Source organism: Eucalyptus grandis, chromosome 8 (genome assembly GCF_016545825.1).
Source record: "Eucalyptus grandis isolate ANBG69807.140 chromosome 8, ASM1654582v1, whole genome shotgun sequence".
NCBI lineage: Eukaryota > Viridiplantae > Streptophyta > Magnoliopsida > Myrtales > Myrtaceae > Eucalyptus > Eucalyptus grandis.
Window position 1 is genome coordinate 66031546 of NC_052619.1, and position 27407 is coordinate 66058952.

General features: G+C 42.0%; 4 protein-coding genes across 4 annotated transcripts; 1 reads left to right on the forward strand and 3 right to left on the reverse strand.

Annotated features, from left to right (window-relative positions):
* Window positions 1-5198: 5198 nt before the first annotated feature.
* LOC104417740 (heavy metal-associated isoprenylated plant protein 8-like) lies at window positions 5199-6378 on the reverse strand. The gene is made up of 5 exons (XM_010028962.2): window positions 6285-6378; window positions 5836-6008; window positions 5651-5738; window positions 5457-5578; window positions 5199-5279 (listed from the first exon to the last, which is right to left on the reverse strand). The coding sequence occupies exons 1-5, from the start codon at window positions 6376-6378 to the stop codon at window positions 5199-5201; spliced, it is 558 nt and encodes a 185-aa protein (XP_010027264.2).
* A 3821-nt stretch (window positions 6379-10199) lies between these two features.
* On the forward strand, window positions 10200-11552 carry LOC104415661 (myristoylated alanine-rich C-kinase substrate). Its single transcript, XM_010026988.3, has one exon. The coding sequence runs from the start codon at window positions 10410-10412 to the stop codon at window positions 11289-11291; it is 882 nt and encodes a 293-aa protein (XP_010025290.2). The 5' UTR covers window positions 10200-10409; the 3' UTR covers window positions 11292-11552.
* A 2611-nt stretch (window positions 11553-14163) lies between these two features.
* On the reverse strand, window positions 14164-18078 carry LOC104417741 (COBRA-like protein 1). The gene is made up of 6 exons (XM_018860092.2): window positions 17817-18078; window positions 16713-16928; window positions 16173-16635; window positions 15930-16077; window positions 14713-14954; window positions 14164-14573 (listed from the first exon to the last, which is right to left on the reverse strand). Exons 3-6 carry the CDS (start codon window positions 16618-16620, stop codon window positions 14380-14382), a joined length of 1032 nt encoding a protein of 343 aa, XP_018715637.2. The 5' UTR covers window positions 16621-16635; window positions 16713-16928; window positions 17817-18078; the 3' UTR covers window positions 14164-14379.
* A 3146-nt stretch (window positions 18079-21224) lies between these two features.
* On the reverse strand, window positions 21225-24331 carry LOC108954058 (COBRA-like protein 4). Its single transcript, XM_018860511.2, has 6 exons — window positions 24181-24331; window positions 23122-23303; window positions 22583-23039; window positions 22204-22351; window positions 21536-21777; window positions 21225-21435 (listed from the first exon to the last, which is right to left on the reverse strand). The coding sequence occupies exons 1-6, from the start codon at window positions 24329-24331 to the stop codon at window positions 21242-21244; spliced, it is 1374 nt and encodes a 457-aa protein (XP_018716056.2). The 3' UTR covers window positions 21225-21241.
* Window positions 24332-27407: the final 3076 nt, after the last annotated feature.

A 27407-nucleotide genomic window follows, 5' to 3' on the forward strand; every position in this document is an offset into this window, starting at 1 on the left:
CTTTTCCAGGACACGTTGCAAAGTCTTCATTGCTAAAGGACGAACTTTTGCGATGTGCCCATGTCTCCACTGAGGCTAACACGAGTGAAATATCATGCATAAATTTTAGTGAGTTCCTATTTGGTTAAAACCCGTGAAATTTATTATACTAATTTCGGAGGAAGTGAACTCCTAATGATAAATCGCCTCAAAACTTTGGAGACTATATATGCAAGATAATTCATGGATACACTCCTTTGTTTGTCTAATCTAAATCATGTCCTAAACCTACTATTTCAAAAGTCAAGGGTGGTCTATGATGCAAAATACATGGTGGAGTCATGCGTCGGCGCATATTCAAGATCTGGCCTCAAGCAACATTCGCTTGTTAACCCTAGCAATGAACGCTTCAACTCTCCTATTCAATTCCTCGGCAGGCAATTCCTCCTCCTCCTCCTTACCCTTCTCCAACAATTTCCTTGTCCCTTCTGCTTTCACTTCTTCAACACCGTGGTCATCTTTGCCCTTCTCCAACAATTTCCTTGTCCCTTCTGCTTTCACTTCTTCAACTCCGTGGTCATCTTTACCCTTCTCCAACAATTTCCTTGTCCCTTCTGCTTTCACTTCTTCAACTCCGTGGTCTTCTATAGTAAAGTCCTTAGAATCCCTCTCCTTATCGTTTTTCTTCTTCGGAATGGAATCGTATGCTATGAAACCCTTCTTGACTGGACTGATTCGGTTGATGTATTCAGCATAGAGATCGTCGGCCATAGAGGAGGGTGAGGACCGGAGTCTCGATTCACCAATGAGGAACACGATGATGGCATTAACCACCAAAAAGAGGCATTTCGGGTGAAGGAAGGTCGACTTCATGTGAGGAAGCGTGACGGATAGAAAATGATTCATGTAAGGCTCTAGGGAGGATGAGGGAAGAGAAAAATGGTTAGAACAGGCTAAAATGCACATCGATGCGGTGAGAAGATTGAGAATCAGATGGTTATCGGATGGGCCGCGGTGGCTGCTCTTGTGTTTCTTCATGGATCTGAGCTTTCTTACTCTATAAGATCGATCCATTTTCAATGTTTGGGGAGTGAGAAGGCAATAGAGGCACTTCTCTAGGAGGTTTGAAAGGAGAAGGTTAGAGAGAATTCTTTGCCGTCTGACTGAACATTGGAGAAGTGAATACATGGACTTTATATTAGAGGAGAAGGGATATTTTGGTGAGGTTCTGTATATTCCAATTATTATATGTACGCAATTCTAATAATGTGGGAAAAAGCTAAACTTTTACAAAGGCATGATGGCACGGGTTGAAAATGTGCTCATTTGGGTGCTTTTGCTTTGGCCTCCCTTTACTTATTTATTTGTTTGTTTCTTTCTTTCTCTCTTTTTTGCTGTTTGCTTGTCTACAGCGTGCTCTAATGGTTTTGAAACAGCTTCAATGCTGCAAGCTGATTCTATCAGATCCTCCCTACAGTGCTGAAAAAAACCCCTTCTTTCTCAATGGAACAGCTCATCTCTATCCCTTATGGTGTTAGCTTATTTAAATCCTACGAATTCCCTTAACAATCATCCCATCTTCGCCATATCTCGTCCCATCTTCTCCGGGTTAAAGCCAACTGTGTTTGGGCTTTAATAAGTTCCATGAGCAGTTTTATCGAGCTGAGCCGGGCCTTTCTCATGTTGTTGACGAGCTTTAGCTCTTTATGCATCTTTCTCCCATTCTTTTCGTTGGTCAACAACTAGTATAATTCCCAAAGTATCCACCAGGACAATAAAATATAGGAAAAGGTAAGGGAAACGCCGGAGTTCCCTCCCTTGGGGTTTCATCAATGTTCGGTCTTCCACTAGGTATTACCCTAATTTCAACGTGCACAAAAATCAAGCTTGAAAGAGTTTATTAGAGTTTTTTTTAGTAAACATTAAAACTTTGGATCAAAGGACTTTAGGACTAGGAGTCCAAATGCTTTTCAGATTCTTCCAAACTCATTCCTAGGCCCTCAAAATGAATAAAATTCTTCTTCCTCTATAGATCTTCTCTAAATCACATTAGCGAATCACTATGTGAACTCTTCTAATTACGTCAAGTAAGGTTAGATTTGTCCCAATTTTGTGCTTTAATTGAGTTAATGATAGCCTTAATTATTATTGGAACGATTTTCCCGTTATACGACATCACAAGTCACAATTAAAAGATGAAAAAGAAAAAAAGGTAAAAAGCATATAGCTCGTGCATCTTGTCTTTAGTATAAAAATAGAAAGCGAATGGAGAGCTGAGGACCAATGACACTTCTCCATGCTTTTCTCAAGAGGTTTGGCACGCCTTTTTCCTTAATAATTGAAGAGTAGGTATTCGCTGCCGTTGAACTTGGGAACCACCTTGACAATTGGCAATATGAGTGGCAAATTTCTATTTCTAAAGACACTTGGCAACCCAACAACATGTAATACTCTATAGTGAGACGTATAATTTATATGGTCAAATCGATTTGAGGGTCATTGCGTGCATGGATTATTAGTTGGTGGCGGCAGCATCGTGGCCGTCCGACCTAAGTTTAATGCGTCAGGATTTATAGTTAACAACGGGATGATTCCATCGGGCTATTCTCGCCACTCTATTGCTTGAAGTACTCCGATAACAGCTTCTCCAACGCATCAGCATGGGGATTAATTAGTCATCATAACGGTATCGCTCGTCTAATTAAGGTCTTCCCTTTGTGAACACGGTTAGTCAAATCTCTTATATGAAGTAACTTCAAATTGAATTTTATCAGCTCGGGATTCAGCTTTATTTTTAGGTGTGATTCCTCGTGGTTAGCTCAATTTTTTTCCAATCAATTCAAATCGTAATTTTCTTACTTGTGCCTCCCACGTCCCATCCTTTCCATATGCTTAGATTATCACGACGAGTACGAGTTGTAACGCACGAGAGCTTCATTACATGCACAAGAAAACTCACAAAAGTCAGAGAATTGAAAATTATGGGGTCACTTTAATGTGGAAGTGGAGATCGTGTGGTAAAGCACTCCACGAAAGACGTAATCAATCATGCGAAGTGGGTAGCTTCTTTCTTTCTTTCCCTTTGCGTTGCTTGATTGAAATAATGTCCTCCTTCCTTTTTCTCTTTCCCTTCGTTTCGTGTTTCCTCTTTAAGAATAGCTTTGGGCTTTTGTAGGGCATCGAAAGAAAGTTTCCAGGGAAACTCCTAGAGCTGGTTCTTTTGAACTTGGAAATTCGACCACGAGATGGTAAGCTGCTTTTGCGAGACGACGGATCTTATGATTCGATTCCCAAGCCGCAGATTCTTTGAGAAAAAGAGGGAGCGACCATGTGTGTTGCAGGTTCGAGGAAGGATCCCCGAGAGGTTGACAATAGGAAAAGTAGGACTTCAAGTTGCCTCTGCAGATTCGTTTTTGCACTGTTTAGCGACAATTATTGAGGAGACGCCTCTGGTTTTGGTGCTGTTAATAGAAGCACGCTGGTTTACGGCATAAAGACACTAAGGAGATTATAAATGTTTAAATGTTCCGTACTGTGTTTACTTTAATACTAAAAGTTTTCGCCAAAAAGTTTTGGAGAAAAACTCACTTAAGTGTTTTCAACGAAATTTTGGCCAAAACTAGTACATGAAAACTATTACTTAAGTGTTTTCAACGAGAAATTTTGGCCAAAACAAGTACGTGACTTTTTATAATTGAAAGTTTTATTTGACGAGGCTTATTAATTTAATTAAGAAGGCGTCCAACGCGGACTTTTAAAAGGGGCTTGCCTAAACGACGTCGCATTAATGCCAGCATAAACCACATCGAACAAAGGCTGTTCTGCTTTTGAATCACAAGGGAGATCAGAACGCTGCCATTATGGCTATTTTGCATAAACGACAAGGTAGAGAGCATGACGACATGAACGACGTCGCACGTCGCTTCCTTCCTTGCGTTTTGTTCAACGCGTTCAAGGCTTGTATTTTCACTCTCTCCCTCATTGTCATTGACGTTTCGCTATCGCTCGGTAGCCATCGCTTGGTCGCCATCGATTGCTATATCTCTCGCTCTCACTCAGTCACTCTCATCCTCTGTCACTCTGCTCAAATGGCAAGGGAAAGATTTAGGGCTTGGTGGTTGGAGGGAAAAATTAGGGCTCAGCTCGATCCTTGGAGGAAGATTTGGGGGCTTTTACTCTCTACTTACAAAATTGAGCTGTTAATTTTGGGCAAACTGAATTAGGGTTTCCATATCAAGTTGAATGGTTGTTAGAATTTCAATTTGGGAATTTCTTTCAAGTTGTGATGCAGGGTTTCTATTGGGGGCAAACATTGTAGATTATATCACTAAGGAATCTATATACTAACTAGGCATGCACGAGCCAAGTCGGATAAATAAATTAATAAATTATGGCCATATCGGATTTTTTGCAACTCAAATTAAAGTTGATTGTTAAGTAATCATTTTTTTAAATGGCTTTTAAGTGATCCCAAAAAAAAAAAACTTTTAGCACTAAAATGAACACCATATGAAATTTTTAGCACTTTTATTGTCTTTATATCATAGAATTCTATTAAGTTATCTTAATTTCGGTATTTTAAGAATGGGCCATGTCAATCATTTACGTGTTTCTTAATTACCAATGTTTAACCTTAACCCAACAAAAGAATTATATCCTACGTCTCTTCATTGACCTACCATCATCCCCTCACCATCTCGCTACCATTGTTGACACAGCTTCCATTTGAGCCTTGTACAAAAATCTTTATATTGAAAGACAACATTCAACATTTTTATACAATTCGTGGACTAAATAAATATGTATAAAAGGTCCATAGACGAAATTGAACAAATCAAAAGTTCAAAGACGATAATATGCATTAGACTAAAGTCTAAGAACCACATTAAATAAATTTAAAATTTATGGACCACATTATATATTGGGCCAAAGTTCATGAAGTAGTTGTGTCATTATCCCAATTTCATGTGAATCCCTACCTCATTTGATAACAATTATCGCAAATTGGGTACAAACAAACCGAATCATCTATATGAGGGAGGAGAAGAGCCCCCAAGTAACGTATTGAGCTCAAGTTTACTCTATTTTTCTCATCGTGTCCATAAACAATAAAACTTAAAAGGAACGAATCGATACGATAGGATAATTATATTATTCCTTTGTGCGGCAGTGAAACAGCTAAAAAAAAGAGGAACCGTGCCAAGAAATCTTTCCCATGTTTACATGGCGGAACAAGAATGGACATTCTCGTCGTTGAAAGCATTCTCCCAGCAGTGACAGCAGAGGTTGTTCATGCAGCACTGAGAGCACGGACAAGGACATTGAACCCAGTAGTGAATCAAACGGACAGCATCCTCCTTCTCCTCGCCTTTCTTCTTCTTCTTCTGCTCCTCCTCCTCCTCCTCTTTCTTCTCCTTCTTATTCGCTTCGCCTTTCTTCTTCTCCTCCTCGCCTTTCTTATCCTTCTTCACTTCCACCTTCACGATCTCCGCTTGCTTGCCTGTTTTTTTCTTGATGTACTCCATGAGCTTCGGCGGCTCGACAGCCCCTTTGACAGCCACCGTTCCCCCGGCCATGTCCGGTTTCACAGATAGAACACCTGATATAGGAACATAGGGCACACGCAAGTGTATATTAGGAATTTATTGCATAATTAACAAGAAGATATCACCTTCCATTTGGTAGATGCTCTTCTTGATATCACGCACGCAACCCTCGCAGTGCATGAAAATCTTGAGCACTACTGTTTTGACCGGAATCTGCAATTATAGAAAATTATCATTAACCTTAGAACGGAATATCGATCTTGCCTAGGTTGTAATGCATAAAAATCAGATATGCTGGTAAAAATCAAACCTCTTCCTTCTTCTTCTCTTCTTCTTTCTTGGCCTTTGGGAGTTCTGGGCTTATTAGCTCGGCATTTTTGTTAAATTTCTTCCTCAACCTCTCCAATACCTCCACAATATCCACACTTTCGCCCTTGACAATGACCTCGTGTTTCTCCGTATCTGTGACAATCTCTTCGACACCTAATTTCACCACGCAAAATTTTATTTTTTTTCCTGACGAGAAAAACAGCAAAAGTGGACTACTGTGTATGATGGAAATAATGCTCGACGTTCAATGAAAATATGTAAAATTAACTTTCCTATCCCTTGCGTTTTCTAAAATGAGGGAACGTAATGAACACGACAGCACGGGATATGACTTGGAATTTCTTCGTTTTCTGCAATTGAAATGGCTGCCCTAGACAAACAATGTTTCAAACACCAAATGAAAAGGAATGAAGGGAAATGCCGATGTACCGTCGAAACCTCTGAGGCAATTACGAACAGTGTCGGCGCATCCCTCGCAGTGCATGTTGACCTTTATCTTAACATCTTTTCCTTTGTTCGTCATGTTCTGCACCAGCTATTCGCAATGACTAGCAAAAATTTACAGCAAAACGAACAGCGAAATTAGTTTATGATGTGCTCCTCCTTATTTAATGTATAAGCACAATCGCTTGCCTTCTCCCTAATTTATTGGTATATCTAGTTTCCTGATTAGTTCGATTTTTCGCCCATTACGCTTGTTTCATTCTTGTTATGAATGGATTTCGATCATTCAGAGTTTATGAGTCCATTCTGGCGAAATTTGGTCTTAATGGCCTATCAAAAAAATGTGAATTTTGTCGACGATACACATACAAAAGCTTGAGCAAATTAGTTTTTGTACAAGCACCGTACATTTTTGACATATGTAAATAACTAGATAATATAGTTATAGGCATTATGTGTAAACAGGATCTCTCTATGTGTAAAGAGGTCGGTGATAAATGCATTAAAATAGATATTTCACTATGAGAGGACCGAATGAACATATTCTTATGTTCTTAGGCAAGCAAATTGCATGCTGTGAAGGAATCCAACTTAAGATTTTATGGATAACTCATGGTGATGTGGATTGAGAAGATTTGATACTAATGTCATGAGGAAAACTTAGGACATGATCAATGCTAATGGTAAATAATTTTTATATTATTTTTTTAATTTTTGACCCTCACCGAAAAAACACCCTAAATTTAAGGTAAGAAGTCACCAACCGAAAAGGCACTCTAGATTTGTCCTAGAAATAAAGAAATAGTTGAATCTTGTTTCCTTTACTTAGACAAACTTAGGATGAAAAAACAAGCCAGAGTTTATTTTATTTTTTTATATGTATCAACGCCGTTCGGAAAATTTGTCAAAGAAATGTTTTTGTTGACAGCGTCCAAGGGCATCGCTAAATATTATCATAAGTATTACATTTGCAGTACATTTGTTTGGTCAAGTAATTTTAAGAAGTTGAAATATAGAATATGGAGTGTGGTATTACACACAGTAAAAAAAGTAAATATGTACAAATTTGCCTTTTTAGATATTTGAAAAAAACCCTGTGAAAGTTTTGTTAAAAAGTCACAATTCATTGTTTTTGATTTTTTTTTTTTGAATAAAAATACCCTTATTGTAGTTTGGTTGCATTTCTTTTGCTGAAAATTACATGGTAAAAGAAAATAATTTCCATGAAAATCATTTTTAATGGTTAGTTTTTGTTGAGACAATTACCAAAAAAGTCTTAAACCTATTTCCAATTCAATTATAAATATTTTTTTGTGTCGATTCAATCTTTTATATTTGAACTGATTAAGTCAATCCAACAAATTTGGCTTGATGGTGCTTATGTGGACATTACTTGATGCTAAGCATCCGCCTAATGCCGATGTTTTTAAATTTTTTTATCAAATTTTATTTTCCTTTACTTTTTCTTTTCCCTTTTCCTGTTCTTCCTTCTTTTCTTTTTTTCTTTTCCACTTAATAGAGGGTAAGGCTCCAATGACACTCGCCAACAACTGAGCGAGCCTTGACATTAAAGGCAAAGCCTTGAACGGGAGATTTGTGATTTGCACGCACAAAGAGAGAGGGGGGCTTGAATAGTGGATTTGCAAGTCATTCATAGTTGATCATTACCCTCACCTAGCCTCACCAAGGCCTCATTAACCACCTTGCTCATGGCCTTGGGCCTTGCCTGGATTTGGGTAAGGTTAGGCGAGGGCCGTGATCCTTGCCGGTAGCTAGCAAGCCTCGCTAGCCACTAAGGGGAAAAGAAAAAATGAAAAAAAAAAAAGAGGAAAAGGAAAGAGAAAAAGAAAAAGAACAAAATTTAATAAAAAAGTTCATTACAAAAATTAAAAGTTACCATGTCCACGTCAATGCTATTGTCCAATGTCCAAGCTTTTGGCTTTTCATCGAGTCACCCAAAATTGTCCAATGAATTGAATTGACATAAATGCAATATGTTTAGGATTTAATTTGCACAAAGAAAAAAAAAAATTAGGTCTAAATTAGTACCATTGCAATAAGTTTACAACTTTTTTGGTTATTTTCCCGTTTTCATTTATTTAATGATTTAGGGGAAGTGTTATCCTTCTTGCCTAGAAGGGAAGTTATTTCCCTTAAATCTAAGCTTGTTGTTCTTGGTTGATGGAAATTTTTTCATAAACTGATCAGTTTTCATTTACCGAAATACATCAAAAAGTCAAAGAACAATTTCTCCTCAAACGGACGTGCCACTTATCAAGTATGCCAACTCCTGAGAGCATTTCTTCGTATTTTTCGATTAAAAATTTATTTTGAACCGCCATGATAAGTTGTTCAATTTAAACCCGAGATTTACATGTTCAAAACGAAACAAGATCATGGCAAGCACTTGTAAGTCTAGGCCACACTCGATTAATTAGAAAAGATAGCCAAAATTGAGTTGATTCTAGGAATGTAACCCCAAAATATTAAAAAAAATTAAAAATTTGATTGAACTTGTCAGGTACTGGGAGCCTCGGTCTTAGACCGCAGCGTTCAAACCCGATGGAGCTCGAAAGTTGTCCAAAATCACCAATGACCGGCATGCTCAAAAGCCGCTGAACCAAAGGTTAATTGATCAAGTTCTAAACCCTTACTCCTCTCGAAAAAGTAAATTAATGAAAAAGATGCATTTACGAAGGTTGTCATTACTTCAAAGAAGTAGATGGATTTGAAGGATGGGTTGCAAACTTGGTATCCCATCTGATGAACCATTGATTGAGTCTATATTAACTTACCTTTGGCCTATATTTGAAAGTCACAGTCAAATTTGATTATATCTATCAAATGAATGTGTCAAATCAAGTAAAAAATGGTCAAACCCAAATTGATCAATTTCCATGCAATCCAAATATAGTGGTTCATACTTGACTTAACACAAATTGATTAATTTCCATTCAAATCTCGTGAGTGGATCAAAAGTCATAGTTAGATTTGATTATACCTATCGAATGAATGGATGGAATCATGTAAAAATGGTGCAATCCAAATTGATTAATTTCCATGCAATTCTAATTTAGTGACCCTTACATAATCTAACACATATCCAATCCGATCTATATTACTAAAATACTTATATATTTAACTAAACGTAGAATAACTTATTCTCAAACTAAGGTGAAAACAAGAAGTGAGCGAACGTGATAGAAAATGAGGGCAAGAGAGAACCATAGAATTAGATTGGGTGGGTCTAAGTAATTTATGAACTTATTTAACACCCACACTATCTTAGGTTTTACTATTCTAAATTTATTTATTGAATACAACAAACTCATCTAACAACCTAGCCTATCAAATACGAGTCAAAAAATAAATTTATGATCCATGTTTAACATGTCTATATTTGATCAATTGCAGGCATCGAATCGGACGCAACCACATTAGCCCTAACAATTACCGCCGGACCAATACGTGATTAAAAAATATCTGGAATTTTCTATATGACTAAGGACCGACCAGGGCCCAAGAAGCAAATAATAATTTATGTTTCGGGGGCGAATCGCATCGATGCGCCTCAACCCTACGGACCTGTGGGCCTACTCAAGCGCTAGAAAACTCAACAGGCTAACTGGCTGGTGTATCTATCTTTCAATTAGGCATTGAATAATTTAAGAGAAAATAAAATCGAAGGAACTGGAAAACAAAAGAAGGGGTTAAAAAGAGAAAAACGACGCGATTCTCTAGTACAGGACGCATGGGGGACCGTGAGAGAGGGGCCGCTAATGAAAGCGCGACAAGTGGCGCGCACGCGCTCGGACGCGAGCGTCGACAGACAACCTTAGCGCCTCGGCGGGTGGTCCCCCCTCTATTATAACCTGGGAGACGGCCTCCCGTCCTTCTCTCCCCAGCGTCAGCCTTCTCTAGCAAGCTAATAATAACACCACCTCCCCAAGCAAAAAAATTACCCTACTTTCTCTCTCCTCATTTCATCATCTCCACCAACCCAAAATCTCTCCTTCCTTTCCCCCCTCTCTCTCTCTCTCTAGTTTCTCTCTCTTTGGCCGTCGCTCTTCAGCTCTTCCCTCTCTCGGACACACCCCCTCCGGAGCAGAGATGAAGATAAAGAACAAGGGCAAAGTCCACCCGTCTCCTTCCTCCTCCTCCTCCTCTTCTGCTTCTGCTTCTGCTTCGCACTCCTCTTGCGGCAGCGCCACCAGCAGGGATGTCCTCTCCGTCTTGAAGCTCCTGCCGGCGGCCATCTTCGCCCTCGCCACCGTCCTCTCCCTCGAGGACCGCGAGGTCCTCGCCTACATGATCACCCGCTCCCTCGACACCGCGGCTCCCGCGGCCGCCGGGGCCGGGGACGGGCCTGGGAGGAAGAAGGGGCAGCCGTCGAAGAAGGCGGCGGCGGCGGCCGCGTCGGCTCCGAGCTTTGACTGCGACTGCTTCGACTGCTACGGGAGCTACTGGCACCGGTGGGACTCGTCGGCCAACCGGGAGCTCATCCACCAGGCCATCGAGGCCTTCGAGGACCATCTCGCCAGCGGCGAGCTCGGCAAGAACAAGAACGGCGGCGGCGGCGGCCGAGGCAAGGCCAAGCGACGCGAGAGGGACGGCAGGATGGCGCGCCGGGCCGCCGCCTCGGGCCAACCCCAGCCCGAGCCAGAGCCCGAGCCCGAGCCGGAACCCCAGATGCCCGTGATCGAGACCGCCGCGCCGCCTGAGGCGGAGGACAGAGTCGCTTTTCCGACGGAGAACGAGGCGTCCTCAGCAGCTACGCCGGCTACCTCTCCGGAGAGGGCTGGCACGGAGAACTTCCCCGAGGAGGCTGAGCTCAGCTGCCACCCTCCGCCGTCTCCGGCGGTCCACGACGTGGCGGCGAGGAGGGCTCCGGCAGCGGTGAGCAGCCACAAGGGTTTGGCGAGGAAGGTGCTGCCGGACGTGTTGGGGATACTGAACTCCCGTTTGTGGAGCCTTTGGAGTCCGAATGTGTAGTCAAAAGAAGCCATCATCAAAAAGTCCTCCTGTTTTTTCATTAATTAATCAAAATCAGTCCCATCCAATTCATCTTTTTCTTTTCTCGTTGTTTTTCGTGTGTTCCTCGAGCCAAGAGAAGAAAGCGAAAGGGCAAACAGGGCAAGGCTCAATCTTTTTTCCCTGGGCGGGACGGTACGGTCCATCGCTACGCTAGGTTTACGACTATATTTATTTACTTTTATTTCCAAAGTAAATAAATATACACAAGATTGCCTCGGATCTTTTTGTTCATTCCCAATATCCAAAACTAAATAAATATATATATATATATATATTTCCTCCCAACAAATGGACTGGAATGTCCGGGCGGCGCCGTGGGGAGTGGAAAATATTTTCTTGCCTTTTCTGGGGGCGATTTTGATTTTGGGTCTCGCCTTTTTGGCGTCGTTCTCTTATTGCTTGGTGACTAAGTTTGGTGGTGACTAATTAGGTGGGCGTAAGTATCAAATTTGATTCTTTCGTGAGGTGGCGCGACGCAATTTCACGGCGAACTGGTCTCTTTTAGTTAGTGCGACATTAAGTTATACGGGAAGTGCTCCATGATTTTGGTCACTTCTTTGCCATATATTCTGTTATACTTTTTGTTCGAGAATGTCAAAGAGGGACGCGCCAGGCCTCCTTGCTTTCTCCCTTTTGATTCCTTTGCGGGTGGCATCGCGTAGCATGAACAGCTCCTGGAATTGAAGAGAGAGCGAGAGAGACCAAAGCGCCCCTCGGTTCGGCAGGTAATTTTCCTGCCGCTGCAACAGCAGCTACATGGCCTCTAAAGTTGTTGTCGCTTTCGTATGCCTAACTGGATGGCGCCTGTTCCCAATCGGATCTCTTTTGATGTCTTGTCTCGCTCTGCTCTTTTTCTTCCTCCCTCTAATGGCCGTGGAAGATAGGGTGTCAAGCTTCGAATTTCATGTCAAAGGGTTGGTGGGATTGATGCGTTGGACAGTTTAGAGAGCGTAGGATCTGGTGGGCTTTCTATTCGAGTGAAGAAAAAGAGAGACTGAAGCTTTGGTTGGACTGTGAAGCTGATGTTAATGGTGAAACCGTAGAGCTAGGTCTGCTTCTTCTCGTGCGCACAGCAAGTAAATAGGAGATGTACAGCTGGACTCTTATGATTATCATGTTGTGGCACCGTATCGTTTAATGGTCCGATTGAGTAAAGAATGATTGACTCAAATTAATCAATTTAACCCATTTCAATTAATTTCCATACAATACAAATTTAGTGAATATCCAATTCAATTCACATAGCTAAAACACTTAATTATTCAAGCTAATTTAGGAGAATTTATATCCAAATCGAGGTGAGTGTCGGAAGTAAGTAAGTAAGCGCAAGATCAAATGAGGGAGGGAGAGTCATATGGGTTAATAAAATGGGCATATGACTCTTTTTAACAAATCTAGGCCGCATGGACTTTCAATATTGGTAAACACATAGTAGGTGAGTGCTTTTATGAAGTATTTATGTGATCTACAGTGAAATGCATGTGTCTATTATGATAAATTGGTCATAAATTCAACATGTCTATATGTTTAACCTAATCTGGCTATTGTCATGATAAAATAATTCGACATCCTTATTTAGCGAGGGTGTTGTTTTTGGCGGTACGTAATGGGACAAAGGACTTGTTCCCTAAAGTTTATCTATAACCCTTTAGGGAACATTGATCACAAAATGAGCGCCGCATGTAGGGTACTCCCGAATAATTTATTAGCCTCTTCTTTGTAACGTAAATATGCTTCACTTCTCCTGTTCATTCAATGGCTGTATTTTATACATCATGCCTAATAAACTGACGGCAGTGGGGATAAAGGAAAACAATTAATACGGCTCACCAACTTCACTTGCCTATATTCGATAGCATATCCATAAATTATATCTAGTGAATCAAATTCGCAAAAAGAAAGATATTATGTCCTTAACCCTAATCTTGGGTAATACTAGCATCGGCACGCATGCCGGGGGGACCCTTTGGGAGGTGGGGCATCACGTTCGACGGTCGCAATGATGGCAATTCCTTATCCAACTTGGTGGCCCATGCTCTGGCTGACAGAAATGTCCAGTGGACCTCCCTCGATCGCGCTTTTTCCCTCCTTCACTGCCGACGAGGGGACTCGCATCTGGGCTTAGGCAATCACGTGAATCTCCCTTGTCCATAACTTGCAATGGGAGAGGCGGTCGAATGTACGTTTGGCCCGAAATCAAGGCCATCGCGATCGGGAATTAGTGCTCCGTAAATCCATGTTCGGACGCGACGCACGTAGTTCAATTGGGGCTTTGTTTCCTCGTTGAGATAATTCTCCGGTCGTCGATGCACCGTCGCCTCTGATGTCGCCGAGGTATCCCCCGACGCCTTCTCGCGATGGAGTAGAGAGATTCGAGAATGAATTGGGAGCTCGAGGGAAGTAAAGCATTTGAATTATCGGATTAGGAGGCTTCTTTCCAAAAGTTTCTGATGGCAACTCTTCTCCACGGTCATCCCTTGGAAGCAAGGTGAATTTGATCCTTATCGGAATTGGGGAGACCAAAAGCACCTTCAAGTCGCTATCGGACAGATGCTAACTGCCACGTGAAAACAGTACGAGAAACGAAAGGACTTGAAGTTCGTAAATTGTCTCGCTCGATGATGTTTCTTTCATTACTCCCTTGACAGCAATGATATTACTTTGAGGTGGAGAAACACACATGGTGGGTCAACCGAACAGCCTGTGCGGTTTAATGAATTTCGGCAGTAATGTCTTTCTGATCACGGTGAAGAAGAGAATCCGATGGCGTGGGTTAGTACGAGCTGATGGAAACAAGAACTGGGTTGTCATCAGATTTCAGTTTTAGCGATTACCAAACAAATTCTTTTGCCTGTATTTTCAGTACTTGAAGACAAAAGTTGAAATTCCAGTACTTATGTCTGGAGGAGTTATTAATTATGCAGTCTGATCAAACAAGCTCAGAGGTCATACAATGATGCCCTCTCATGTTTAATTAGTCTCGGATATAGGCAACAAAATGGGAGAAAAAGAAAAACAACGTTCCGGGTTAAAAAACAAGAGGCATTCATGTTGAGGAGCCTCGTTGAGGTAGAGGCGGATTGGTGCACCGATCGCCATTGAAGAAGACATTGCTCGAGAAGTTCCAATTTCCAGGACTCCCCTTGTAACTTATTACAAACTTCGCCGTGGAACGACCGCTTCCGAGTGGCCCTAGCCCTTGATCGTAGTTTTCGATCCCCCACAGCACGTCCATGCTCCCTGCAATTAAGGTGGAACGAGCAAGAAGCTCCTCTGTCACGCTTTCGATGTTCTTAGACCGACACGAATCACATTTAGCATACCATTCGAGAATTACAGCACAGTTTGAAAGAAGATTGAAAGCAGGGCAACTACTTACCTAGCTCGGACGGCAGCGACCAGTAGTTCGTGTTGGCATTGACAAACTTTTGCAACGCCGGATGCTGAATCATGAGGATCCAATCCGTGTAATTTGCGTGGCGATTCAGGTTCGAGATCGACACCTCAAACCACCGAACGCTTCCTTTGCTTTTGGACAGCAAGTGCCAATTTATGTTGATGGGGCACATGTGGTTGGTGCACTCGACCGGCGATTTCCCACGTTCCGTTTTGCCGGAACTCCTGCAACCAAACGACCATTTCCCATCTCGCTTGAACATTCGTGCCTTTTCGCATTCTTTAAAGACGTGAAAATTCCATACAACAGGTCTATGAAGATGTCCTATGAACCTCACGAGAGCGAGTAAGATGTGAGACGAAGCTAAGGCAGACGACTTATTAATGAAATTATTTGCATTCGTCACCAACACATCTAAACGGGAAAAATTGTCATAATAATTTTGAATTTATTGCGTTTGTGCTAATTTAGTTTTAAAATTTTTGAGTTAGTGCCAAGTCAATTATTTTAGCTAATTTTGGCCAGTCTTTATTGACATAAACACCGGCCAGCCAATGTATCAATTTTTTTTTCCTTTTTTTTTTCAACTGGAAAGGGGAAGAAGGAAGCAAAAGAAAAAAAAGGAAAGAGAAAGAAAATATAAATATGAAAGTATTAAAATACTATTAAAAGTTATTCACATCAATCGTCAATCATATCACGTGGGTTGGTCGATATCCACATCAGCAATATCCAACCAAAATTAGCCGAAAGAACTGAATTAACACTAGTTCAAAAAGTTTATGACTAAATTCATATCATTAAAATGTTTATGACTAAATTAATACAAATATAATAGGTTTAGGACTTTTCTAACACTTTTCTCAAAAGGCATAAGCATATCTATTTTTTTGAGTTATGAAGGGAATCTTTGGTCGTGAACATAGTGAACTATCAACTATTATGTGCTTTGCGATCTTTCATGGGTAGGCCTACCTGCTTTTTAACGAATCGAATTGGAACATCTTGGGTATCGACTCAATAAAAGCCCAATAATTCGAGTGACTCCGCGATTCTAGGACAATGGCATGATAATCATGGCCTCATGCTCAATCCGACCCACTTCTAAATTGCCCAAATGTCTAGGCATCACGAAAAAGAAAAAGAAAGGAAAGGAAAGGACAGAAAAAGAAGAAGACAAGACATGGAAAAAGACTTACGGCGCGCACGACTTGGCGTCGGAGGGCTTGCAGCTGCACGCACACGTAGCGCACGGGACCTTCATCCCTTGGTCGGAGGACAGGGACACGCAGCACGGCGGCTTGTATCCCCGCGGCGGAGCGTAGCGGCACACCACCTGCCACGTCACTGAAGCAAAAGAGGTCATGCAGATGTATGTTGCCGTGCTTGATCTTAATTAGATCTTAACGAGAGGGGATCGTACTTGAATAGCCTATTAAAACTCATGGCTAGAGTGACCCTCTTCCGATCCTTAGACAAGAACTTGGTGGGCGGCCCGATCTTCGCGCTCGAGCAAGAGTACCCGCCGCCCCCCGGGGCGGCCAGCGTGTAGTTCTTGGGCAGCTGCACCGTCTTGCTCGTCGTTCCTGCAGCCCCCACGGCGATCTGAAACTTTGCTACTGACTTCCGTGCATCCTGGAACTGGGTCAACAGGACTCCCCCCTTGCAGCAGCCGTTGATCTTTTCCCTCGAGGGCATATTATTAGCCGTCAGGTCGGCGACCGTGGGGCTGCGCGTGCAGGATGCGGGTATGCCGTCCTTGAACGAAGAGCAATCTCCTTGGCGCAGCGGCCGCGCCCCGACCATGCTCCATATGACCTCCCTCCGGGCCCACGTCCACCCCAGCCGCCAGCCGGGCTCCGTCACCGTCCGATATTGCTGGTAGTTCATGATGTCGACCGATGCCTGCCGTCAACAACGTCAGCACTGTCCGGCGAGTCTAAATCGGAGGCCGAAATGCAGGGGGACAGAAGCTAACTTACCACGTAGCCGTCCGGCGTCCACGACACGATGTCCCACCGTATGGTGATGTTGAAGGTTAAGATTGAGGGGATCGTCACCGCCGCCGCGAGCGCAGGTGAATATTGCCGTGAATGAGAGGAGACATAGCAATGGAGGCCACATTTCGAAGGGGGCTGCTCCGGCTCTAGCGAGATCTTGGGAAATTGCCGAGAGAGTTTATGATCCAAGAGTCAATCCTGAGAAGAAAAATTAGTGTCAAAATTAAGTATGTCCAAGGATGACGTGTGAATTTTCCTTAGACGATAAGGTGCGGAGAAAACTATATTGTTTTCTCTTGGGTTTTGGGAATTTTTGTAACCGGTCAAATCCGCGCAACAGTATATTTCCAATCCACATTTTGCTGGCACAAATTTTGGTTTTTGTTTAATAAATTTTGTGAGACCATTATTAATTGTTCAAAATATAAATAAGCATTTTAATACAAAAATACTCCTCCTTATAGGCATGTTAGAATTTAGCCTCAAATTAATTAGAAAAGATTTGAACTCCGAAGAACCTTCTCCTTCGGTATTATTGTCGAGATTGTGTGAAAGAGAAAATATGCACAGCGATTATAAGAATATTTGTAAGATCATTATTGATCATTCACCTATTATTAGACTCGATCGTGTCCATAATTTTTGGATCCAAAGTTCTCTTAAGAATGTCCACGCGAAACAGATTAGCTGAGTCCTAAAACAAATGGGATCTTGTACCTTGAAATGTGTGAGATTTTTTTTTTTTTGGTCATAAGAATGTGTGAGATTAAGCGTTTGATTTTGCAACAATTTCGGGTCAAACCACGATGAAGTGATTTATTGCGAACTCCTGTTCTCGAGGTGGATGACAAAACTTTAATTAAATGGGAAGATGGACATAATTTGATAGCAGGAACTATTTTAGTAACTTTGCCAGATATCAAGAGAAAAGCTCTCTGGCTCATCTGGAACAGAGGAACGCAGCAGTTTTTTGAGCAATAATGCCAAATCCGCAGGGCGTGGTGGCTGATCTGCTTAAGTCAAAACAAAAATTCAAAGATCCAACTTCATCACAGCAGCAAAACATCAGCAAAGCTACCGAAGTACCTGTAAGATGGAGACCGCCGGGATGGGTGAAAATTAATGTCGACGGAGCCTTCACACCAGGAACTAACAACAGATCAGTAGCAGGGGTGTGCAGGGACGACAATGGGGTGCTGCTCGGCGGTTTTGCTCGCACGGTGAAGGCACAATCTCCCTTGCATGTAGAAACCCTAGTTATATGCGAAGGCTTGGAACTTGCTGTGAAATGGGGGAAGAAAAAAGGGTCACGTGGGGCTGCTGTGTTTTTTGGTCAGAAGGGGCTGCTGTTGAGTGACTGCTACACAGCAGCTCAGACGATTTTGGGGTTAGATACACCCTAGGGAAGTCAATGAATAAGTCCAAACGGGCGTACTGGTTAGCTTCATTTCCTGGATTAAAATTGACCCATGGACCAAGATATCTAAATAAAATCGCCGAGTCCAGCTTTGCCAATCTCCACTTCGGAATTGGGTCTAGAGTCCCCCTTAATATCTTTTGGATGTTCTTTGTTCTTAAGCATATTTGGGTTGTTCCTCTAATTTTACTATTTGAAATGAAACGGGGACTTTTTCCATAAAAAAAAATAGAAGAAGAAATTTTTTCTTTGCTTTCCAAACTTGCTAAGTACTAAGTGGGATCTGGTCACATTGGGTGGCGCTTTATTCTATCTGGTGCTATGAGTTTGCTTATTATAACCCATAAGTCAGGATTAAAATAAACAAGTGCCTAATAATCAAAGCTAGCTGGATTGGTCGAGTTATGGCCGTTGTCTTCTATATTTATTAGTGTGAGCCTGTGAGGCGAGAGAATCGCTTCCGTTCTTCACTTCTTATCTAAGACGTTAAAATTGATATAATATATAAATATTAAATTTCATTCTTATATGATATTTTAAGCTTTTAAAACGGTTATTAGTGATTTCATCAAAGCTCATATGGTAGGGGTGAGCATGGTCCGGGTTGGTCCGGGCCACCCCCTAACCCTGTGACCAACCCATACTGGTGTCGGTTCTCAATTTTTAGGGCCAGAGGACCGACCCTATTAAGCTCAGGGACTGGGGACCAGGACCGACCCAATGGGTTCGGTGGGTTCCTGTGGTCAATAGGGACCGATCAATAATTTTTTTCGTCTTATTTTTTATACTCCCTAAAAAAGCAAACCTACAAATTCAAATTACACATCCATCGATAATGCGGTATTGTGCAACTAAACTATAAATACCAATACATATTTAGTAAATTTAAGATGACACAATAATAGAAATTCCGCACTGTTAACCGCTCATCGAGATATGGGACAAGATGGAAAGTTCTTGTAATCATCTATCTTTAATATTCATAACACCATATGCAAAAGCGTTCTCCTGCATTTAATTATAGAGTCCACTCAACCAAAAAATGAGCTTCACACCACTTGACTAGCAAATCACCGTAACAACTGCAGTACTACTCTACTCTTCAAAAATTTCTACTATTTGACACAAATTGAAAAGTAAAGTGCAGCTGAAATTCATTAATAAAATACAATTAAACCATAAAAAGTTCAAAATACTTAATATAAACCATGAATATATAACTTCACATCTTGTTAATTCACTTGAACTTCTAAATACACGAAAACAAAACAAACGACGCATAATTAATACTCAACAAAAGTTTTAAATTGAAATTACTAGTAGTGCTATTGATAGAACATCTCAATATAATATAATATAACAAACATTTTACTTAGGTTTGAATATATAAAAGAATTATAAATAATATAATATAATATTCGGGGTTGGTCAGGGGTTGGACCACCAAAACTCTAGGGACCAGAGGACCAACCCGCGCGGTGTTGGTCTTGGAATTTCAAGACCAAGGACCGACCTGGGTCCTCTTAACCAGGACCAAGACCGGGAGGTTGGGCCGGTCCAGTGGTCGGTCCAGGTCGACCCTAGACCGCTGCTCGCCCCTATCATATGGTATCAGATTATGACACTGAATTTGAATCTTTCTAGACCTCTATTAGCATTTTTAGAATAATTTGTAGTGATCTCGCCAAATCTCACAAATATATCTTTCGTTTTCTTTCTCAATAAAACAATCTAAAAACGCAGTTCTTTTCATTTACAAGTGTTGCTTATTTTGCTCCCGCTTGAGTCGGCTCAGTCAAACTGCACCGCAAATTTGCAAAAGTTTGGGTGTGGAGGGTTCTTAACTCCTGACCAGTGCCTTCCATCTTACCTCCCCACGTCCGCCTGTTGTCTAAATAGACGGATGGTCTATAGGTATGGCAGAAAGTTCTAGATGTTTCGCACCTTGGGCAATTGAGATTCAGATGTTTGATTTTAATCGATTGACGTCCAAACGTCTTTCAAAATGGAGAACCGAGTCGTCGTCACTTTTGCCTATGGACATTTGGACGGGGGGCATCGCATTCCACGATCGCAACTTGGTGGCCCCATGCTATTGCTGACAGAAATGTCCAGTGGACCTCCCTCTCTCTGTGCAGGCAATCACGTGAATCTCGTTTGTCCATAAATGCAATGGGGAGGTGGTCGAATGTCCTTGCGGCCCGAAATCAAAGCCATCGCAAGGGGCAATTAGTACTCCATGAATCTGTGTCCGGACGTGACATACGTACTTCGATTGAGACTCCTCGTTGAGATGTTCTCCCAGTCGTCGATGCACCGTCGCCCCTGATGTCACCGAGGTATTCTCGGACACCTATTCGTGATGGAGTGGAGATTCGAGAATCGGGGGATTGAGGGAGGCCTAGATGATATTAAGAGAGAGGAGAGTATATGTCTTTGATAACGTGAAGCATTTAAATAGTTGAATGCGAAGACTTTCTTCCGGTAGTTTATGATGACGGGTTTTCTTCACGGTCGTCCCTCAGAAGCAAGGTGAGTTCGATCCTTATCGGAATTGGCGAAACCACTAAGCACCTTCGAGTCGCCATTGGACGGATGCTAACGGCTACCTGAAGACGATACGGGAAACGAAAGGATCTGAAGTCTGCAGTTGTCTCGTTCGATCATGCTTCGATTGTCGCTCCCTTGACAGCAATGATATTACTTTGAGATGGAGAAACACACATGGCGGGTCCACCGAACAGCCTGTGGCGTTCAATGAATTTCGGCGGCATTGTCTTTCTAATCACGGCGAAGAAGAAAGTCGGCTGGCCTGGATGAGTACGGGGTGATGAAAACAAGTACTGGTTATCATCAGATTTCAGTTTTAGCGGTTAGCAAACAATTTTTTTTGCCTATATTTTCAGTACTTGAAGACAACCAATGACCTTCCACTACCGTCTGTAGTAGTCATTATGCACTCTAATCAGACAAGCTCAAAGATCAGATCAGACAATGACGCCTTCTCATGTTTCATTAGTCTCGGATATAGGCAACAAAATAAGGGGGGGGTGGAGAAGAAAAACGTTGTTCCGGATAAAAAAACGAGAGCCATTTATGTTGAGGAGCCTTGTTGAGGTAGAGGCGGATTGGCGCACCGATCGCCATTGAAGAAGACATTGCTTGAGAAATTCCAATTTCCAGAACTCCCCTTGTAACTAATTTTGAACTTTGCCGTGGAATGACCACTTCCGAGCGGCCCTAGCCCTCGATTGTAGTGTTCGATCCCCCACAGCACGTCCATGCTCCCTGCAATTAACATGGAACAGGCAAGAAATTTCCTGTCACACTTTCGATGTTCTTAGATCAACACGAATCACATTTAGCATACCATTCGAGAATTACTCACCAAGCTTGGGCGGCAGCGACCAGTAATTTGTGTTGGCTCTGGCAAGCTTTTGTGCAGCCGGATGCTGAATCATGAGGATCCAGTCCGTGTAATTTGCATGGTGATTCAGGTTCGAGATCGACACCTCAAACCACCGGACGCTTCCCTCGCTTTTGGACAGCAAGTGCCAATTTATGCTGATGGGGCACATGTGATTGGTGCGCTGGACCGGTGATCTCCCACGTTCGGATTTGCCGGAACTCCTGCAAGCAACGTACATTTCCCATCTCACTTGAACACCAGGTCTATGAAAATGTCCTATAAACCTCACAACATCAGGTAAGACGGGAATTGAAACTAAGGCGGACGACTTGAAATTAATTGCACTCGGCACCAATTCATCTAAATGACATAAGCATGTCCAGTTTTTTGAGTTATGAGGCCTGTCCATGGTTGTGAATATACCAAACTATCGATTGTTATGTGCTCTTTGATCCTTCATGGGCAGGCCAACCTGCGTTCTATGGATCAAAGAGGATCATCTCGGATCGTAGTACTCGATCAGATTTGGGCCTCAGGGTGCACTGATATGCACGGTGTTCGTTCAGATCTTACCAAATGTTAAGGCATCGTTGAAAAAGGAAAGAGAAAAAGAAGAGAAGTAGACATTGACGTGGAAAAAGACTTACGGAGCGCAGGACCTGGCGTCCGAGGGCTTGCATTTGCATGCGCAAGTAGCGCACGGGATCTTCATCCCTTGATCGGAGGACAGGGACACACAGCACGGTGGCTTGTATCCTCGCGGCGGAGAGTAGCGGCACACCACCTGCCATGTCACTGAAGCACCGACATCGGCGGTGATATAATTAATTTATAAGCCGTGAATCTTCTTGTGCTTGATCTTAAATATTGACGTTCTAGTGCGTATCGATATCAAAGTGTATCCGGGTCAGTTTACATCTTTGACTGATTTAGAGAACAAAATGACAGAATGAAAATGGAGGTAGATGGATGTCTGCGAGTCAAGAAAAGGCCTCGTGGACCTGAATCTTTTCGCCGTGAACTTACTGAAGGCTAGAGTAGCCATCCTCAGATCCGGAGACACAAACAGGGTGGGTCGCACGATCTTCGGGCTCGAGCAAGAGTACTCGCCGCCTGGCGTGACCAGAGTGTAGTTCTTGGGAATCTGCACCGTCGCGTTCGTCGTTCCTGCGTTCCCCACGGCGATCCGGAACCCCGCCGTCGACTTCCGAGCGTCCTGCAGCTTGGTCAACAGGACTCCCCCCTTGCAACAGCCGTCGATCTTGTCCTTCAAGGGCGCCTCAGCCATCAGATCGACCACCGTCGGGCTGCGCATGCAGGAAGCGGGTACATCCCGCTCGTGCTTAGAGCAATCTCCTCGGCGCATCGGGCGTGCCCCGACCGCGCTCCGTATGACCTCCTTCCGCGCCCACGTCCACCCCAGCCTCCAGCCGGGCTCCGTCACCATCCGGTAGCGCTGGTAGTTCGTGATGTTGACTGATGCCTGCAGTCACAGTCAACTCCATCAGGACCATCCAGGGAGTCTGAATCATGGGCTGAACTGCAGGGGGCAGAAACTAACATACCACGTAGCCGTCCGGCGTCCACGACACGACGTCCCACCAGACGGTGATGTTGCCGGTCGGATCGAGGGGATCGTCGCTAGCGCCAGCGCCAGTGAATATTGCCGTGAACGAGAGGAGACAGCGATAGCAGGGTGCAGGGGGTCGCCTCCATTCTCCCTCCGATGTAGTACTCCCTCCCTCCACTACATTTCGAGAGATTATATAATCCAAGAGTCAATCTTAGGAAGAAAATTAGTGTCAGAATTAAATCTGTACAAGGATGACGTGTGAATTTTTATTTAACGATAAGGTATGGAGAAAACTATTTGCTTTCTCTTGGTTTTCGCAATTTATGTAACCGGTCAAATCCAAAATATTATATTTCCGGTCCACGTTTGCGGGGGCAAATTATCGTTTTCATTTAGCAAGCATTGCTCGATCGGTATAAAATTTTATAAGACAACTGTGAGCTATTCAACTTATTTAAGTTGTTACATATTCATGTGGTTTAATACCAAAACCACTCCTTATGCGCGTGTTAGAATTTAGTATGACATTGGGGTTTGAAAATGTTTGAATTCAATAAGATTTCTTGCTCCCGCACTATTATAAAGGTTATGTAAAAGAGAGTATGTGAAAAGTTTATACGAAATTTTGTTAGATTATTCTTAATTATTCTAAAAATTTAAATAGTTAGATGAAACTATGATTTAATATCTAAATGGTTTGATTTCTACGTGACAATGATGCGACTCATCCCTTTTGCCCTTTAGAGAATTTTGATTCACCTATCATTAGACTTGATCATGTCCATATTTTTGGAAAAATTATCCAAAAGTCCTAAATATATTACACTTTTGTTAATTCAATCCTAAATTTTTTTTTTTAATTTTGTCAATTCATTCTTAACATTTTCACTTATTGCCAATTGAGACTATCCAACCAATTTTGCTTGGAAATTACCAACGTAGACGGCTAGTGTTGACATGGTATTTTTTAATAATATATTGAAATTTTTATGGTTTTTTCTGCTTTTTTTTTTCTTTTTTTTAGATGGGGTTGGTCAGGTTGCCGGCCAACCCTCACTAGCTCTCAGCAAGGGGCCGTCGACCCTTGGTGTGAGGGCTTGCACGCCCTCACTTTGGTTGGTGAGGGCATTGCGGCCCTTGCCTAGGGTGGGTGAGGGTCGCCGACCCTTGTCTGTGGCGAGTGAGGGTCGGTCAACCACCATTCCTGGCCAAACTCCAAACCCAAAGGAAAAAAAAAAACAAAGAAAAGTTAAAAAAAGAAATCATAAAAAAATTCAAAATTATTAAAATATCATTAAAAATTTATTAAAAAAGTGTCACGTCGGTGTCAACCATTCAAATTAGCAAATTTCAGTCAAAATTGATCGGATGTATTCAATTGGTAAGAAGTGAAAATGTTTATAACTAGATTGATAAAATTAAAAGATTAAGAGTTGAATTGATAAAAATGCAACATGTTTAGAACTTTTTGAATAATTTTCTTCATATTTTTTGATTGGCTGAGTATTAAAACAGCGACAGATGGAATCTTGCACCTTAAAATGTGCAAGGCTAAGTGTTTAATTTGCCATAATTTCGGGTCAAACCACGATGAAGTGGTTTATCACAATATCCTGTTCTCGAGTTGGATGGCCAGTCTTCAGTTGAATGGGAAGACGGACATAATTTAATTGCAGAGGATATTTTAGTACTTTGCCAGATCATTAAAAGAAAATTTTCTTTGCTTTCCATATGCTGAGTAGGATCTGGTCAAATTGGGTCAAGCATTATTCTATCTGGTGCTATGAGTTTGCTTATTATAACGCAGAAATCAGGATTAATATAAACAAGTGCCTAATAACTAAAGCAAGCCGAGCTGGTCGACTTGATTCCCTTGACTTGTACATTTATTAGTGCGAAGTGGATGAATCGCTTTGGTTCTCCACGTCTCGTCGGAGATGTTTAAATATGTTTCGTTTTCCTTCTCAATTCAATCATTTGCCAAAAGATAGCTCTTTTGATTTATTAGTGTCGCTTATCTTTCTCCGCCCATTGTCCAAATAGACAAACGGTATAGGTATGGCGGAAAGTTGTAAATGTTTCGTACTTTGATCAATCGAGATTCAAATGTTTGATCCGAATCGATTGACTTTTAAATGTCTTTCAAAATTAGCAATCAAGTCCTCATTACATTTGCCGAAGGATAATTGTTGGCGTTAGAATAAGATATATAGGACCGAATATGAGTGAAATATTCGGTTGCACATTTTTAAACGTTTAAACCTGAATTGACCAAAAATAAACATTTGAAACTCAAATGACTAATGGGTAGAACGGGACTTTTCCCCACGGATTCACAGACAAATAGTTTCCTTCTTGAGCCCGTCTGTCTTAGTGGGGCGTTCCGTACCAGATCATTTCCTCGTCTATGTCGGTAACATGAAACCATTTCTCATGTATTGTTCATTACGATAATGGACGGGCTTCTGGGCTCTATTAGGGTCAAGTATAATTCCGGGCAGCGATCTTATAGGAATGGAAAGTGGCCCTTAGGCTGGTTTGGAAAAAATTGCAGGCGTATGTTCGACTTTGAGGAGGATCATGGACCCCGCTTTGATTCTGTAGTTTTAGGCTGTGCTTGGGAACACAATTTGCATAGTCCTTCGGATCTTTAAAGACACTTGGGTAAATGCTAAAGTGTTTGGTAAAAAAATAAAATTGGAGTCCTAGGAAATACTAATTTTTCCGAAGTCTTCCTATCAAGACCACCGCTCACCAGCATTGGTATTCAAATTCAAAACGATGGAGCCCATAATTTATGGAACTTTTTATTCCAATTTTGCTTCTCAACAGTTTCTCGTATTCCTATTTTACTCCCGTATATTGGCACATTGCTTGTCCCTCTCCACAGCCTATCGGTTCTCTTTCTAAACCAAGGGTACTACGCAAACAATCGCTGAGGGACAGTCATTAATGGTCGAATGATGTCCACGGTTGATAGTGGACGATCGCTAAGGTTAGGCCAAATCTGGAGGGTCCATGTGAGATATGGAGAATCGAGGGTCACTAAGGCTCGTTGACGATTGCCGATGGTCGCAATGCCGACGGAGGGTTGCTATGCTTGTGCTCAATTTTGTGCCCTAATATAGAAGTAACCTGCATGAAGAATTTTGGAAATTGATCGAGTTACAGGATCTACCATCGCAATTATTAGTCGATCAAGTAGGAGTTTTTTATCACAGTATGGAGTTCTGATGTAATATTTGCCTTGGGCCTTCTTTTGTTTAAAAGAAAGTAACAAATCAGTCAGGTTAACTAAATCCTTTTAGTTATCATGTAATCTCAATTGTTCCTGAGAAGAGAATTTTATCACGACCATAGACATTATAAATTCTTAAGTTAAAATTTAGAATGATCTGAAATCCCTTAGGATGATCCTAGTTGGTTTAATTTTTTTAGTTAGTATGGGCTAGTTGATTGATATATTAGGGACTTCCAATTCTTGAACTGGAGATAATTTTATTCAAATTCTACTGACTGCATGTAAACTACTTGGCTTTGAGCCATCTGCACATGTTGAAACGCCGAACTTAATTAGAACATGATTTTTTGCAGCGAGGTTTCAAGAACTTTCAGGTAGTCGGGCCTCCATGCCGATATCCCAGTAAATCGTACGATAGTTACTATCTAGTTGTCACGAATCACGGTACCCGATAAGAGCCGCTGGCCACGTCTACCCCGTTTTGGTCCGTGGGAAGTTCAGTGTACGACATGTGCAAGTCTTTCCAAATGATGGGATATGTAAAAAGTATGCCGCCCCCTCTCTTCTCTGGAGTAGCATAGAATCAGAAGTTCAGTATAAGTTAATGAGGGTAATGACAAACATGGCCATTTTGTTGGGTCCATGGAGCAGTGCACTTTGTAGTGGGAATCTATGCTTTGGAACGTGAATGATTTGAGAGTTTTGGGAATTAATGTATGCACCATTTTTATTCTATCTCTATCATTGATCCTGCTATGGACACGTCGGGAGCCGGGACAACCCGCCGGCTCGTTTTACACTCATCAACCATTGAATTTGATGGATGTCATTGAATTGCTAAAAGTAATGATCCAATTTCACATAAAGTCTATGCATCGGGCCTACCGATAACTTTTTTGTTGTGCACACATAGGTCACTTTATATGGAGCTAGACCGCCAAACAAATGGTGTGTTCGTGCAATGATGCTACATGAAGTTCTGTGTAACTAGGGTTTGTATGATCGATTGATTTAACATTTTCTCATGATATCATATA

Bases quoted from the DNA above. Each gene is read 5' to 3' on its own strand.
- LOC104417740 (XM_010028962.2), bottom strand. From the start codon at position 6,378: ATGACGAACAAAGGAAAAGATGTTAAGATAAAGGTCAACATGCACTGC. The intron at 5,739-5,835 runs GTTTGATTTTTA...CTATAATTGCAG, and splicing joins AAGAGAAGAAGAAGGAAGAG to ATTCCGGTCAAAACAGTAGT. The intron at 5,280-5,456 runs GTGGAAGTGAAG...CCGTGCTCTCAG, and splicing joins AGCAAGCGGAGATCGTGAAG to TGCTGCATGAACAACCTCTG.
- LOC104415661 (XM_010026988.3), top strand. From the start codon at position 10,410: ATGAAGATAAAGAACAAGGGCAAAGTCCACCCGTCTCCTTCCTCCTCC.
- LOC104417741 (XM_018860092.2), bottom strand. From the start codon at position 16,620: ATGAACTACCAGCAATATCGGACGGTGACGGAGCCCGGCTGGCGGCTG. The intron at 16,078-16,172 runs GTTTTAATAGGC...CTTTTGCTTCAG, and splicing joins GAGGGTCACTCTAGCCATGA to TGACGTGGCAGGTGGTGTGC. The intron at 14,574-14,712 runs GTAAGTAGTTGC...CCTTAATTGCAG, and splicing joins GTCGCTGCCGTCCGAGCTAG to GGAGCATGGACGTGCTGTGG.
- LOC108954058 (XM_018860511.2), bottom strand. From the start codon at position 24,331: ATGGTGGTTGACCGACCCTCACTCGCCACAGACAAGGGTCGGCGACCC. The intron at 23,304-24,180 runs GTTGGCCGGCAA...CTCGAAATGTAG, and splicing joins CTTGCTGAGAGCTAGTGAGG to TGGAGGGAGGGAGTACTACA. The intron at 23,040-23,121 runs GTATGTTAGTTT...CTGTGACTGCAG, and splicing joins GGACGCCGGACGGCTACGTG to GCATCAGTCAACATCACGAA.